This window comes from Nerophis lumbriciformis, linkage group LG22, assembly GCF_033978685.3.
Source record: "Nerophis lumbriciformis linkage group LG22, RoL_Nlum_v2.1, whole genome shotgun sequence".
Lineage (NCBI taxonomy): Eukaryota > Metazoa > Chordata > Actinopteri > Syngnathiformes > Syngnathidae > Nerophis > Nerophis lumbriciformis.
Window position 1 is genome coordinate 34,445,487 of NC_084569.2, and position 13,630 is coordinate 34,459,116.

Consider the following 13,630-nt stretch of genomic DNA (forward strand, 5'->3'; position numbering starts at 1 on the left):
ATGCACAAAAGTGCTTTCATCAAATGCACTAGATGGCAGTATTGTCCTGTTTAAGAGTGTCACAACATTGCTGTTTACGGCAGACGAACTGCTTTACGGTATACAAAAAAGTGACTGCTGTTGTTGTGTGTTGTTGCCACGCTGGGAGGACGTTAATGAAACTGCCTAACAATAAACCCACATAAGAAACCAAGAACTCGCCCTCCATCATTCTATAGTTATAACGTGATTGGGCAGGTACGCTTTTTTATATTGTGGAGGACCTGAGTCCGCCTGAATTTCGGGAGATTTTCGGGAGAAAAATTGTCCCGGGAGGTTTTCGGGAGAGGCGCTGAATTCCGGGAGTCTCCCGGAAAATCCGGGAGGGTTGGCAAGTATGAGGTATGGCGAGGCAGTGCCTGGCTAACTTGGCAGTAAGAGGATATATGGGCTCATTGTTCTTCCACCATAGAAGTGGCTCAAAATCTAGTATTTTTAATGCAATATGGTCTTAAATCTGCTGCTATAAAAACACCAACGGCATTTGTTATTGCTTTAGCCCTGTCTGACTCGCCGAGGAGAGGCTGCTTGAATGCGGTGGGAGCTGTGTTTGTTCGTCTTTCTCTTCGTTGAAGCGATGTTATCCATTGTTGTATTGCACTGCGAAACCGAAATGTTCCCCAAACGGGAGATCTTAACGAGGCAGGAGGGTCTTCCAGCTCTGGCTTTTGCATTTTGTAGTAGCCCGGTCGTTGCTAGCATGCCGTGTGTTGTGCCTCGGTGTGCATTGTTTACACAACGTGCGGTACGCTACTTAATATGTCCGTGTGGAAACTCGTTCGGTACACCTCCGAACCGAACCCCCCGTTCCGAAACGGTTCAATACAAATATACGTACCGTTACACCCTTAGTTAACACTCAACCGTAGTTATGTTGCTGTTGTCGCCTACCATTGCTTATTGATAATGATAAAGTTAACAATAGTACAACACGTAAAAGGAATAATAAATAATAAAACATGACGGACCGGGACTTGAAGAGTTGTTCGACGGACTGGTAGTTGACTATAGTATTACACATTATTTCTGTACTGTTATAATATTATTGTCCATTTTGGTTCATTACTTTGGTCCTGTCAGTAGTCTAAATACCGGTTTATTCAAGTTTAGTAGAACAAATATTGTTTTACTGCTACATACTGATAAGGGTGTATGTGTTCTGTGTGTAGATCGTGTCTCATCTCCTGGATCCTCCAGATGGAGATGATAAAGAGGAGGAAAGACCTGAAATCAACACACCTGACAGTCTGTGGGGAGAGACAGGTATTTAAAAACTCTGAATTGCAATGCAAATAAGAAGCGTGAAAAGCGCAGACCTATGCCAGGCCCTATTTCTCAATAGTAATGCTATCACTTCTTCCTTATCCCATTTCTGATATTTCCTGAAAGTTTGATTGAAATGTGCCCATAACCTTTTGAGCTATCTATAGAGCAGTGGTTTTTAACCTTGTTGGAGGTACCGAACCCCACCAGTTTCATATGCGCATTCACCGAACCCTTCTTTAGTGAAAAATTAAAAACCTTTTTTTTCAAAATTCAAGACAAAGTTATATGTTTTTGATAACACTTTAGTATGGGGAACGTATTCTAAGTAACAAAGACTTAATTTAGAGTTATTTGGACACTAGGGGAACATATTCTAAGTAATAAAGACTTATAGGCCTACTGAAATGCGATTTTCTTATTTAAACGGAGATAGCAGGTCCATTCTATGTGTCATACTTGATCATTTCGCGATATTGCCATATTTTTGCTGAAAGGATTTAGTAGAGAACATCGACGATAAAGTTCACAACTTTTGGTCGCTGATAAAAAAGCCTTGCCTGTACCGGAAGTAGCAGACGATATGCGCGTGACGTCACAGGTTGTGGAGCTCCTCACATCCGCACATTGTTTACAATCATGGCCACCAGCAGCGAGAGCGATTCGGACCGAGAAAGCGACGATTTTCCCATTAATTTTAGCGAGGATGAAAGATTCGTGGATGAGGAAGGTGAGAGTGAAGGACTAGAGGGCAGTGGGAGCGATTCAGATAGGGAAGATGCTGTGAGAGGCGGGTGGGACCTGATATCCAGCTGGGAATGACTAAAACAGTAAATAAACACCAGACATATATATACTCTATTAGCCACAACACAACCAGGCTTATATTTAATATGCCACAAATTAATCCCGCATAACAAACACCTCCCCCCTCCCGTCCATATAACCCGCCAATACAACTCAAACACCTGCACAACACACTCAATCCCACAGCCCAAAGTACCGTTCACCTCCCCAAAGTTCATACAGCACATATATTTCCCCAAAGTCCCCAAAGTTACGTACGTGACATGCACATAGCGGCACGCACGTACGGGCAAGCGATCAAATGTTTGGAAGCCGCAGCTGCATGCATACTCACGGTACCGCGTCTGCGTATCCAACTCAAAGTCCTCCTGGTAAGAGTCTCTGTTGTCCCAGGTCCCCACAAGCCAATGGTAAAGCTTGACTGTCATCTTCCGGGAATGTAAACAATGAAACACCGGCTGTGTTATCCGGCACAACAGTCAGGGGGTGCATTCTACGGCGGGGGTGCGTTATCTGGCACAACACCTGCCGCAATACACCGCTTCCCACCTACAGCTTTCTTCTTTGCTGTCTCCATTGTTCATTGAACAAATTGCAAAAGATTCACCAACACAGATGTCCAGAATACTGTGGAATTTTGCGATGAAAACAGACGACTTAATAGCTGGCCACCATGCTGTCCCAAAATGTCCTCTACAATCCGTGACGTCACGCGCCGGCGTCATCATACCAAGACGTTTTCAGCAGGATATTTCGCGCGAAATTTAAAATTGCACTTTAGTAAACTAACCCGGCCGTATTGGCATGTGTTGCAATGTTAAGATTTCATCATTGATATATAAACTATCAGACTGCGTGGTCGGTAGTAGTGGGTTTCAGTAGGCCTTTAATTTAGAGTTATTTGGTTAGGGTTAGGGTCAGGGTTAGAGGGTTAGGGTTATAATAAGGCCATGCCGAATAAGGCATTAATAAGTACTTAATAATGACTAGTTAAGAGCCAATATGTTACTAATTTGCATGTTAATAAGCAACTAATTAATGGTGAATATGTTCCCAAAACTAAATTGTTACCATGTTTTTTTACTGGTGCATAAAATTAACCGTGCATGAACATCACCTTGTTCAAAGAACAAAACCAACACAGTGCATAAACTCACAACAAATTACACACTTGCAAACCAGTCTGACTTCTGCTGTTGCCGTATCCGCAATACGCCGATAGGGAGAAGTTTGTATTTACACGATGTGTTTTGACCTCCGCCGAACCCCTAGGGTTCGATCAAACCCAGGTTAAGAACCACTGCTATAGAGGATGAAAGGGAAGCCTCTTGTCAGTCTTTAATTGTGTTTGTATCTGTGGATGAAGGCTGGTCCGCCCACATACAAACACAATTGAGTAGGGGCTCGTAATTTAAATGGAAGGTGACATAGTAGATATTATCCGGATCAGCCCTAAAATGTACTTATTAGATGATGTAATGATGAAAACATGTCACTGATGTAGTGATTGTTCTAGGGATGTAACAATAAACAGTATTAATGTCAAACCGCAGTAAAATGCTAGACGGTTAGTATTACTGTCTGAACAAATAAGCTATTTTATAACTTGCTGTGTGCTCTCTTAAAACCGAGTGATTGATCTATATCAGGTGAATAGATATATAGATAGTACTTTATTGATTCTTTCAGGAGAGTTCCCTCAGGAAAATTTAAATATGCCACAAACAGGAAGTGAACTCACGTGACGTCACATAAACCGGAAGTAAAGCTTACTTTTTAAATGTTCTTGTAGTCAGACCATATTTTCGGTACCGTATTTTTCGGAGTATAAGTCGCTCCGGAGTATAAGTCGCACCGCCCGAAAATGCATAATAAAGAAGGAAAAAAACATATATAAGTCGCACTGGAGTATAAGTCGCAGTTTTTGGGGAAATGTATTTGATAAAAGCCAACACCAAGAATAGACATTTGAAAGGCAATTTAAAATAAATAAAGAATAGTGAACAACAGGCTGAATAAGTGTACGTTATATGAGGCATAAATAACCAACTGAGAACGTGCCTGGTATGTTAACGTAACATATTATGGTAAGTGTCATTCAAATAACTATACGTCTAGTCCAGGGGTCGGCAACCCGCGGCTCTAGAGCCGTAGGCGGCTCTTTAGCGCCGCCCTCGTGGCTCTCTGGAGCTTTTTCAAAAATGTATGAAAAATGGAAAAAGTTGAGGGGGGAAAAAATATTTTTTGTGTCAATATGGTTTCTGTAGGAGGACAAACCTGACACAAACCTCCCTAATTGTTATAAAGCACACTGTTTATATTAAACATTCTTCACTGATTCGAGTATTTGGTGAGCGCCGTTTTGTCCTACTAATTTTGGCGGTCCTTGAACTCACCTTACTTTGTTTACATGTATAACTTTCTCCGACTTTCTAGGACGTGTTTTATTCCACTTCTTTTTCTGTCTCATTTTGTCTACCAAACTTAACATTGTGCATGAATGTACAAAGGTGAGTTTTGTTGATGTTATTGACTTGTGTGGAGTGCTAATTAGACATATTTGGTCACTGCATGACTGCAAGCTAATCGATGCTAACATGCTATTTAGGCTAGCTATATGTACATATTGCATCATTATGCCTCATTTGTAGCTATATTTGAACTCATTTAGTTTCCTTTAAGTCCTCTTAATTCAATTTATATCTCATGACACACTATCTGTATGTAATATGGCTTTTAATTTTTTTGTGGCTCCAGACAGATTTGTTTTTGTAGTTTTGGTCCAATATGGCTCTTTCAACATTTTGGGTTGCCGACCCCTGGGATAGTCTCTTACGTGAATGAGCTAAATAATGTTATTTGATATTTTAAGGTAATGTGTTAATAATTTCACACATAAGTCGCCCCTGAGTATAAGTCGCACCCCCGGCCAAACTATGAAAAAAAACTGCGATTTATAGTCCGAAAAATACGGTAACACAAATTAGGAAGAAAAAAAAGATTAAAAAGCCAATTGTCCCATCGGGGGAATATTTCATCTTCAAATCGGATGAGCCCATCAACACGGACAAACGAGCGAAAATGTCGTTGTGATCACGTGACAACAATACACAAAAAGACAACATTCGACCTCATTTTTCCAACTGGAAAAAAAAAGATGCACTTTAAGATGTTCAATATCTATTTAGGTTACATTTTTGCTTACAGGAATGAGTTTTTATTTTATTTAGGACAGGGGTGTCAAACTCAAATACAGAGTGGGCCAAAATTTAAAACTGAACAAAGCCGCGGGCCAAGGTTAAACAAATTAACCTTTTAATAGGGACCCAAACAAGTTTTGCATTGAATATTGAACAAGCAAGGCTTATATAACTTTATAGTGACATGCAAAATCCAGTTTCAAATAATAATAATTATAATAATAATTAAAAAATATCAATGGCATATCAAATACAATTTAAATAAAAATGTAATGCCTCTTTTCTATTTGCAGCCTTCTGAGGTAAATATCAACATTAACTTTTTCCACAGGCTAATAAATTTGAAAATAAAATAACAATGAATAAACCAACCATTCAGGACTTTAAACTGCTCAGTTTGCAACACATTGATCTAATCTGATGTGCCCAAGCCAGATACCTGCCATCTTTTCTTGGATGATAGTTCATTAATGTCGGGGCTCAGGCTTTGAGCTGGGCAACCTTCATTATCCAACGAAGGTGTTCATCAGTCATTATATCTCGTAGTCCACCCGGACCACAGTCTTTGGGGCGTGCTTTTCATCCATTCCAACAACGTGCAGGCATGTTCACAAAATATGCATACTTGGCCAACAGCGATACAGGTTACACTGACAGTGTCCGTATAAATAACTTTAACACTGTTAGAAATAAATATACGCCACACTGTGAACCCACACCAAACAAGAATGACAAACACATTTCGGGAGAACATCTGCACCGTAACACAACATAAACACAACAAAACAAATACCCAGAATCCCATGCAGCTCTAACTCTTCCGGGCTGCAATATACACCCCCCCTCCGTGCGTTGGTTGAGGTGACGAGAGGGGCACTGAAATTTGAGAGTCTCCCGGGAGGGTTGGCAAGTATGAGAATTAGCGGTGAATGCGGTGTTACCGCGGCACCGCCGCTGAATATAATCAGTGGGCCAGCTCTAGTGTTAATTTGATATCGCCTCAAGGGCCAAGTGAAATTACACGGCGGGCCAAATTTGGCCCGCGGGCCAGAGTTTGACACCCATGATTTAGGACAACAAAGTTATTTATCTTCCAATTACAGTACAATGATAAAGAATTCTACAGTAATGAGAAATACAGGTTTACATCATTTTAAATGGTTATTTGCATTATTATTATATAATATGATTACACATACTGTGTAGTTTTATGGACTTCCGTATTTTTCGGACGATAAGTTGCAGTTTTTTTCATAGTTTGGCCGGGGGTGCGACTTATACTCAGGAGCGACTTATGTGTGAAATGATTAACACATTACCGTAAAATATAAAATAATATTATTTAGCTCATTCACGTAAGAGACTAGACGTATAAGATTTCATGGGATTTAGCGATTAGGAGTGACAGATTGTTTGGTAAACGTATAGCATGTTCATATGTTATTTGAATGACTTACCATAATATGTTACGTTAACATACCAGTTGGTTATTTATGCCTCATATACCGTACACTTATTCAGCCTGTTGTTCACTATTCTTTATTTATTTTAAATTGCCTTTCAAATGTCTATTCTTGGTGTTGGCTTTTATCAAATACATTTTCCCCAAAAATGCGACTTATACTCCAGTGCGACTTATATATGTTTTTTTCCTTCTTTATTATGCATTTTTGGCAGGTGCGACTTATACTCCGGAGCGATTTATAGTCCGAAAAATACGGTATTTAGGTAAAAATTTTTGCTTACAGGAATTAGTTTTTTTTTATTTAGGACAACAAAGTTGTTTATCTTCCAAGTACAGTACAATGATAAATAATTCTACAGTAATGAGAAATAAAAGTTTACATCATTTTAAATGGTTATTTGCATTATTATAATATAATAGGATTACACATACTGTGTAGTTTTATGGACTATTTCTCCAGTAAAGAGCATGATGTAGACAAAAGCTCTGAGTCTGTCTGCATAAATCCAAATATTTTTTGAAGTAAATTCTTGCATATTGTTGTAAAGTGTGGCACCTTGAGACAAGAATTTGTTGATTGACAGTCTGAAAGTAGCATGTCTTCATTCACTTGTTATTTTTGCAGTTTTATGCATTTCTATTGATAAAATATAAAAATCGCCATCGCAATTTTGGAGAGCAAAATCGCAGTTAGGTTTCTTAAAATCGTGCAGCCTGAGACATGTTCATGATCAGACTGACGTCATCAATCAACAGGCCAACCACGTTGTCATCAAAACCATTAGTGTATATATTGCACATCACTGACATCTACTGGAAGAAGTGTGCATTGCAGTGCAATCATTACATCCATCCATCCACCCATTTCTATCGCTTGTACCTCAATTCCCAATAAGAGTTGAATCATTTGATAGTGATTATTGTTGATGATTTTATAATTGATATGATTCAGATTACGACATAATGCTTGTTTGTATATGCACTCTAGGTGTAACATGTCTGTTTTGCATATAATACATTTAATTTGACTATAATGTATTTAATTTTGTGTTTGAAACCTTTAATATAATAAGTTGAATATATATTATATTCATACATGCCTCAACGTAATGTAACCATTTCCTTTATTAATAAACATGACGTTTTCTACACTTTCTTATTGCTCATTCCCATGTATACTGCTTCTTCCTACACCTTCTGGACTTCAAATATACATGTAATTGTTGATTGTGCTTATTGATTTTTATTACGATCCATGTAAAATGTATATATCCCTATAAACTCCCATAAAAATGTTCTCACCGCCAAACAAAAATAGGTTTTCCACGTCTGCTATAAGTGTGCATGTAGGTTTTTCTCCTACATGACTTGCCTGTCATTGTCTTGTCTCTTTCAGCCTTGACAGCCGCAGCAGGAGGAGGCAGGTTGTCAGTCTGCACGCGGCTGCTGGATCAAGGGGCTGCTTCGCAGCAAAGCAGCAGGCGAGGGGTCGTGCCACTCTTTTGTGCAGTGCGGGGTGGCCACTGGCAGGTCTTGTGGAACCACACAAACATAAAGTGAAACCCGTTCATGTCGACAACGCGTCCAAGTCCCAGTGTTCTTCTTATTATTGAACAGTGTTTGCTTATGCGGACATCAAATTTAAGTCATTTCGATGAAAAATTGGTTCGGTTTATGTCAATATGTGTTATACTATTGTTCCCCTCGTCATTAACTAGTGATGGGTCAAGCGATACTAAAGCATCAAAACCTTATCGAACACAAGGAGTGAAACGAAATCCCTTGACGTGTGTGTGTCACTTTAAGACAGGCCTGGGCAATTATTGTGACCTGGGGGCCACATTGAGAGACAAAAATGTGTCTGGGGGCCGGTATATCTATCTATCTACAAACCCCGTTTCCATATGAGTTGGGAAATTGTGTTAGATGTAAATATAAACGGAATACAATGATTTGCAAATCATTTTCAACCCATATTCAGTTGAATATGCTACAAAGACAACATATTTGATGTTCAAACTGATAAACATTTTTTTTTTGCAAATAATCATTAACTTTAGAATTTGATGCCAGCAACATGTGACAAAGAAGTTGGGAAAGGTGGCAATAAATACTGATAAAGTTGAGGAATGCTCATCAAACACTTATTTGGAACATCCCACAGGTGAACAGGCAAATTGGGAACAGGTGGGTGCCATGATTGGGTATAAAAGTAGATTCCATGAAATGCTCAGTCATTCACAAACAAGGATGGGGCGAGGGTCACCACTTTGTCAACAAATGCGTGAGCAAATTGTTGAACAGTTTAAGAAAAACCTTTCTCAACCAGCTATTGCAAGGAATTTGGGGATTTCACCATCTACGGTCCTTAATATCATCAAAGGGTTCAGAGAATCTGGAGAAATCACCGCACGTAAGCAGCTAAGCCCGTGACCTTCGATCCCTCAGGCTGTACTGCATCAACAAGCGACATCAGTGTGTAAAGGATATCACCACATGGGCTCAGGAACACTTCAGAAACCCACTGTCAGTAACTACAGTTGGTCGCTACATCTGTAAGTGCAAGTTAAAACTCTCCTATGCAAGGCGAAAACCGTTTATCAACAACACCCAGAAACGCCATCGGCTTCGCTGGGCCTGAGCTCATCTAAGATGGACTGATACAAAGTGGAAAAGTGTTCTGTGGTGTGACGAGTCCACATTTCAAATTGTTTTTGGAAACTGTGGACGTGGTGTCCTCCGGACCAAAGAGGAAAAGAACCATCCGGATTGTTATAGGCGCAAAGTTGAAAAGCCAGCATCTGTGATGGTATGGGGGTGTATTAGTGCCCAAGACATGGGTAACTTACACATCTGTGAAGGGGCCATTAATGCTGTAAGGTACATACAGGTTTTGGAGCAACATATGATGCCATCCAAGCAACGTTTCCATGGACGCCCCTGCTTATTTCAGCAAGACAATGCCAAGCCACGTGTTTCATCAACGTGGCTTCGTAGTAAAAGAGTGCGGGTACTAAACTGGCCTGCCTGTAGTCCAGACCTGTCTCCCATTGAAAATGTGTGGTGCATTATGAAGCCTAAAATACCACAACGGAGACCCCCGGACTGTTGAACAACTTAAGCTGTACATCAAGCAAGAATGGGAAAGAATTCCACCTGAGAAGCTTCAAAAATGTGTCTCCTCAGTTCCCAAACGTTTACTGAGTGTTGTTAAAAGGAAAGGCCATGTAACACAGTGGTGAACATGCCCTTTCCCAACTACTTTGGCACGTGTTGCATCCATGAAATTCTAAGTTAATTATTATTGGCACTCAGCATCAAGGGTTGGAATTGGGGGTTAAATCACCAAAAATTATTCCCGGGCGCGGCCACCGCTGCTGCCCACTGCTCCCCTCACCTCCCAGGAGGTGATCAAGGGTGATGGGTCAAATGCAGAGAATAATTTCGCCACACCTAGTGTGTGTGTGACAATCATGGGTACTTTAACTTAATTTGCAAAAAAATAAATAAAGTTTATGAGTTTGAACATCAAATATCTTGTCTTTGTAGTGCATTCAACTGAATATGGGTTGAAAAGGATTTGCAAATCATTGTATTCCGTTTATATTTACATCTAACACAATTTCCCAACTCATATGGAAAAATGGGGTCTGTATAACATATAGAACATGCTATACGTTTACCAAACAATCTGTCACTCCTAATCGCTAAATCCCATGAAATCTTATACGTCTAGTCTCTTACGTGAATGAGATAAATAATATTATTTGATATTTTACGGTAATGTGTTAATAATTTCACACATAAGTCGCTCCTGAGTATAAGTCGCACCCCCGGCCAAACTATGAAAAAAACTGCGACTTATAGTCCGAAAAATACGGTACATATCTGTACAACTATTGTTTATAAAAATAAAAAAAACTATTACTAAATTTAAATAATATTTGTAGGTCAAATACAGTGACTTTTTTTATTCCAGCAGTTGGCGAATGACCATTATAAAACACCAACCCTATAATCAGTGCAGGGTCACTACAGCGAGTGAGTGTGCCATACACTTATTGAGGCGTCATTCACACATCACTAATAAAAACAAACAAAGCTTCAATTTTAGGACCAGAGGTGGGTAGTAACGCGCTACATTTACTCCATTACATCTACTTGAGTAACCTTTGGGATAAATTGTACTTCTAAGAGTAGTTTTAATGCAACATATTTTTACTTTTACTTGAGTATATTTATAGAGAAGAAACGCTACTTTTATTCCGCTCCATTTATCTACATTCAGCTTGCTACTCGTTACTGATTTGTATCCATCTGTTAATGCACGCATTGTTTGTTTTGGTTTGTCAGACAGACCTTCAAAGTAGTATCTATCGCATGCCTGCGTTTCACCAATCAAATGCAGTCACTGGTGACGTTTAACTCCGTTTCACCAATCAAATGCAGTCACTGGTGACGTTTAACTACGTTTCACCAATCAGATGCAGTCACTGGTGACGTTTGACTCCGTTTCACCAATCAGATGCAGTCACTGGTGACGTTTGACTCCGTTTCACCAATCAGATGCAATCACTGGTGACGTTTAACTCTGTTTCACCAATCAAATGCAGTCACTGGTGACGTTTGACTCAGTTTCACCAATCAAATGCAGTCACTGGTGACGTTTGACTCCGTTTCACCAATCAAATGCAGTCACTGGTGACATTTGACTCCGTTTCACCAATCAAATGCAGTCACTGGTGACGTTTGACTCCGTTTCACCAATCAGATGCAATCACTGGTGACGTTTAACTCTGTTTCACCAATCAAATGCCGTCACTGGTGACGTTTGACTCCGTTTCACCAATCAGATGCAGTCACTGGTGACGTTTGACTCTGTTTCACCAATCAGATGCAGTCACTGGTGACGTTTAACTCTGTTTCACCAATCAAATGCAGTCACTGGTGACGTTTGACTCCGTTTCACCAATCAAATGCAGTCACTGGTGACGTTTGACTCCGTTTCACCAATCAAATGCAGTCACTGGTGACGTTTGACTCCGTTTCACCAATCAAATGCAGTCACTGGTGACATTTGACTCCGTTTCACCAATCAAATGCAGTCACTGGTGACGTTTGACTCCGTTTCACCAATCTGGTGACATTTGACTCCGTTTCACCAATCAAATGCAGTCACTGGTGACGTTTGACTCCGTTTCACCAATCAGATGCAATCACTGGTGACGTTTAACTCTGTTTCACCAATCAAATGCAGTCACTGGTGACGTTTGACTCCGTTTCACCAATCAGATGCAGTCACTGGTGACGTTTGACTCTGTTTCACCAATCAGATGCAGTCACTGGTGACGTTTAACTCTGTTTCACCAACCAAATGCAGTCACTGGTGACGTTTGACTCCGTTTCACCAATCAAATGCAGTCACTGGTGACGTTTGACTCCGTTTCACCAATCAGATGCAATCACTGGTGACATTTGACTCCGTTTCACCAATCAAATGCAGTCACTGGTGACGTTTGACTCCGTTTCACCAATCAGATGCAATCACTGGTGACGTTTAACTCTGTTTCACCAATCAAATGCAGTCACTGGTGACGTTTGACTCAGTTTCACCAATCAAATGCAGTCACTGGTGACGTTTGACTCCGTTTCACCAATCAAATGCAGTCACTGGTGACATTTGACTCCGTTTCACCAATCAAATGCAGTCACTGGTGACGTTTGACTCCGTTTCACCAATCAGATGCAATCACTGGTGACGTTTAACTCTGTTTCACCAATCAAATGCAGTCACTGGTGACGTTTGACTCCGTTTCACCAATCAGATGCAGTCACTGGTGACGTTTGACTCCGTTTCACCAATCAGATGCAGTCACTGGTGACGTTTAACTCTGTTTCACCAATCAAATGCAGTCACTGGTGACGTTTGACTCCGTTTCACCAATCAGATGCAGTCACTGGTGACGTTTGACTCCGTTTCACCAATCAGATGCAGTCACTGGTGACGTTTGACTCCGTTTCACCAATCAGATGCAATCACTGGTGACGTTTAACTCTGTTTCACCAATCAGATGCAATCACTGGTGACATTTGACTCCGTTTCACCAATCAAATGCAGTCACTGGTGACGTTTGACTCCGTTTCACCAATCAAATGCAGTCACTGGTGACGTTTGACTCCGTTTCACCAATCAGATGCAGTCACTGGTGACGTTTAACTCTGTTTCACCAATCAAATGCAGTCACTGGTGACGTTTGACTCCGTTTCACCAATCAAACTGAGCCAGGCGGTCACGTGATTACCTGCACATAAAGTTTCAGCGGCAACAAGTTTAAGCTTACATGAACTCAACGTCAAATTTGAGGAAGCACATCGCGGTAAGAAACATTAGTAGATATTTTGGCTGTCACCGTAGGCTGATGTTAGCTTCCCTGCTATGAATCACTGTCAAATATACATCGTGTGGGGACATTTATTAACGCACTGCAACCTCATAGAGAGACAGACAAAGACACACACACATACACACACACACACACACACACACACACACACACACACACGCATGCATACAAACACCAATCAGAAGTGCACTGTGTGTTCCCAGGTGCAGCCCACACCTATCAGTTTATGGTTTGCGTAAAGGCTAACTTGTTATTTTCCTTTGTAATCTCTGCTTAATGAGCCTATGGTGCTGTTAAGTTATTGTGGCTTAATTTGCCTTAATTTTTTTTTATGTTAATGTATTATTATTTAATATATATTATTGTTTTAGTTGCTTAAGAGATATTCCTGGCTCTGAATTTGCTCATTGCTATTTTTATGTTTTTGTGCATTATTTGTCGCCGTCATCATT

At 40.3% G+C, this 13,630-nt stretch overlaps 1 protein-coding gene across 7 annotated transcripts in view; it reads left to right on the forward strand.

Annotated features, from left to right (window-relative positions):
- tanc2a (tetratricopeptide repeat, ankyrin repeat and coiled-coil containing 2a) overlaps nt 1–13,630 on the forward strand; it is a 180,888-nt gene that overhangs the window by 145,319 nt on the left and 21,939 nt on the right. For all 7 annotated transcript variants that reach the window (XM_061973756.1, XM_061973757.1, XM_061973752.1 and 4 more), the window contains 2 exons: nt 1,209–1,302; nt 8,171–8,304. In XM_061973756.1, the coding sequence (XP_061829740.1) occupies nt 1,209–1,302; nt 8,171–8,304 (228 nt within the window). The remainder of the gene's footprint in view (nt 1–1,208; nt 1,303–8,170; nt 8,305–13,630) is intronic.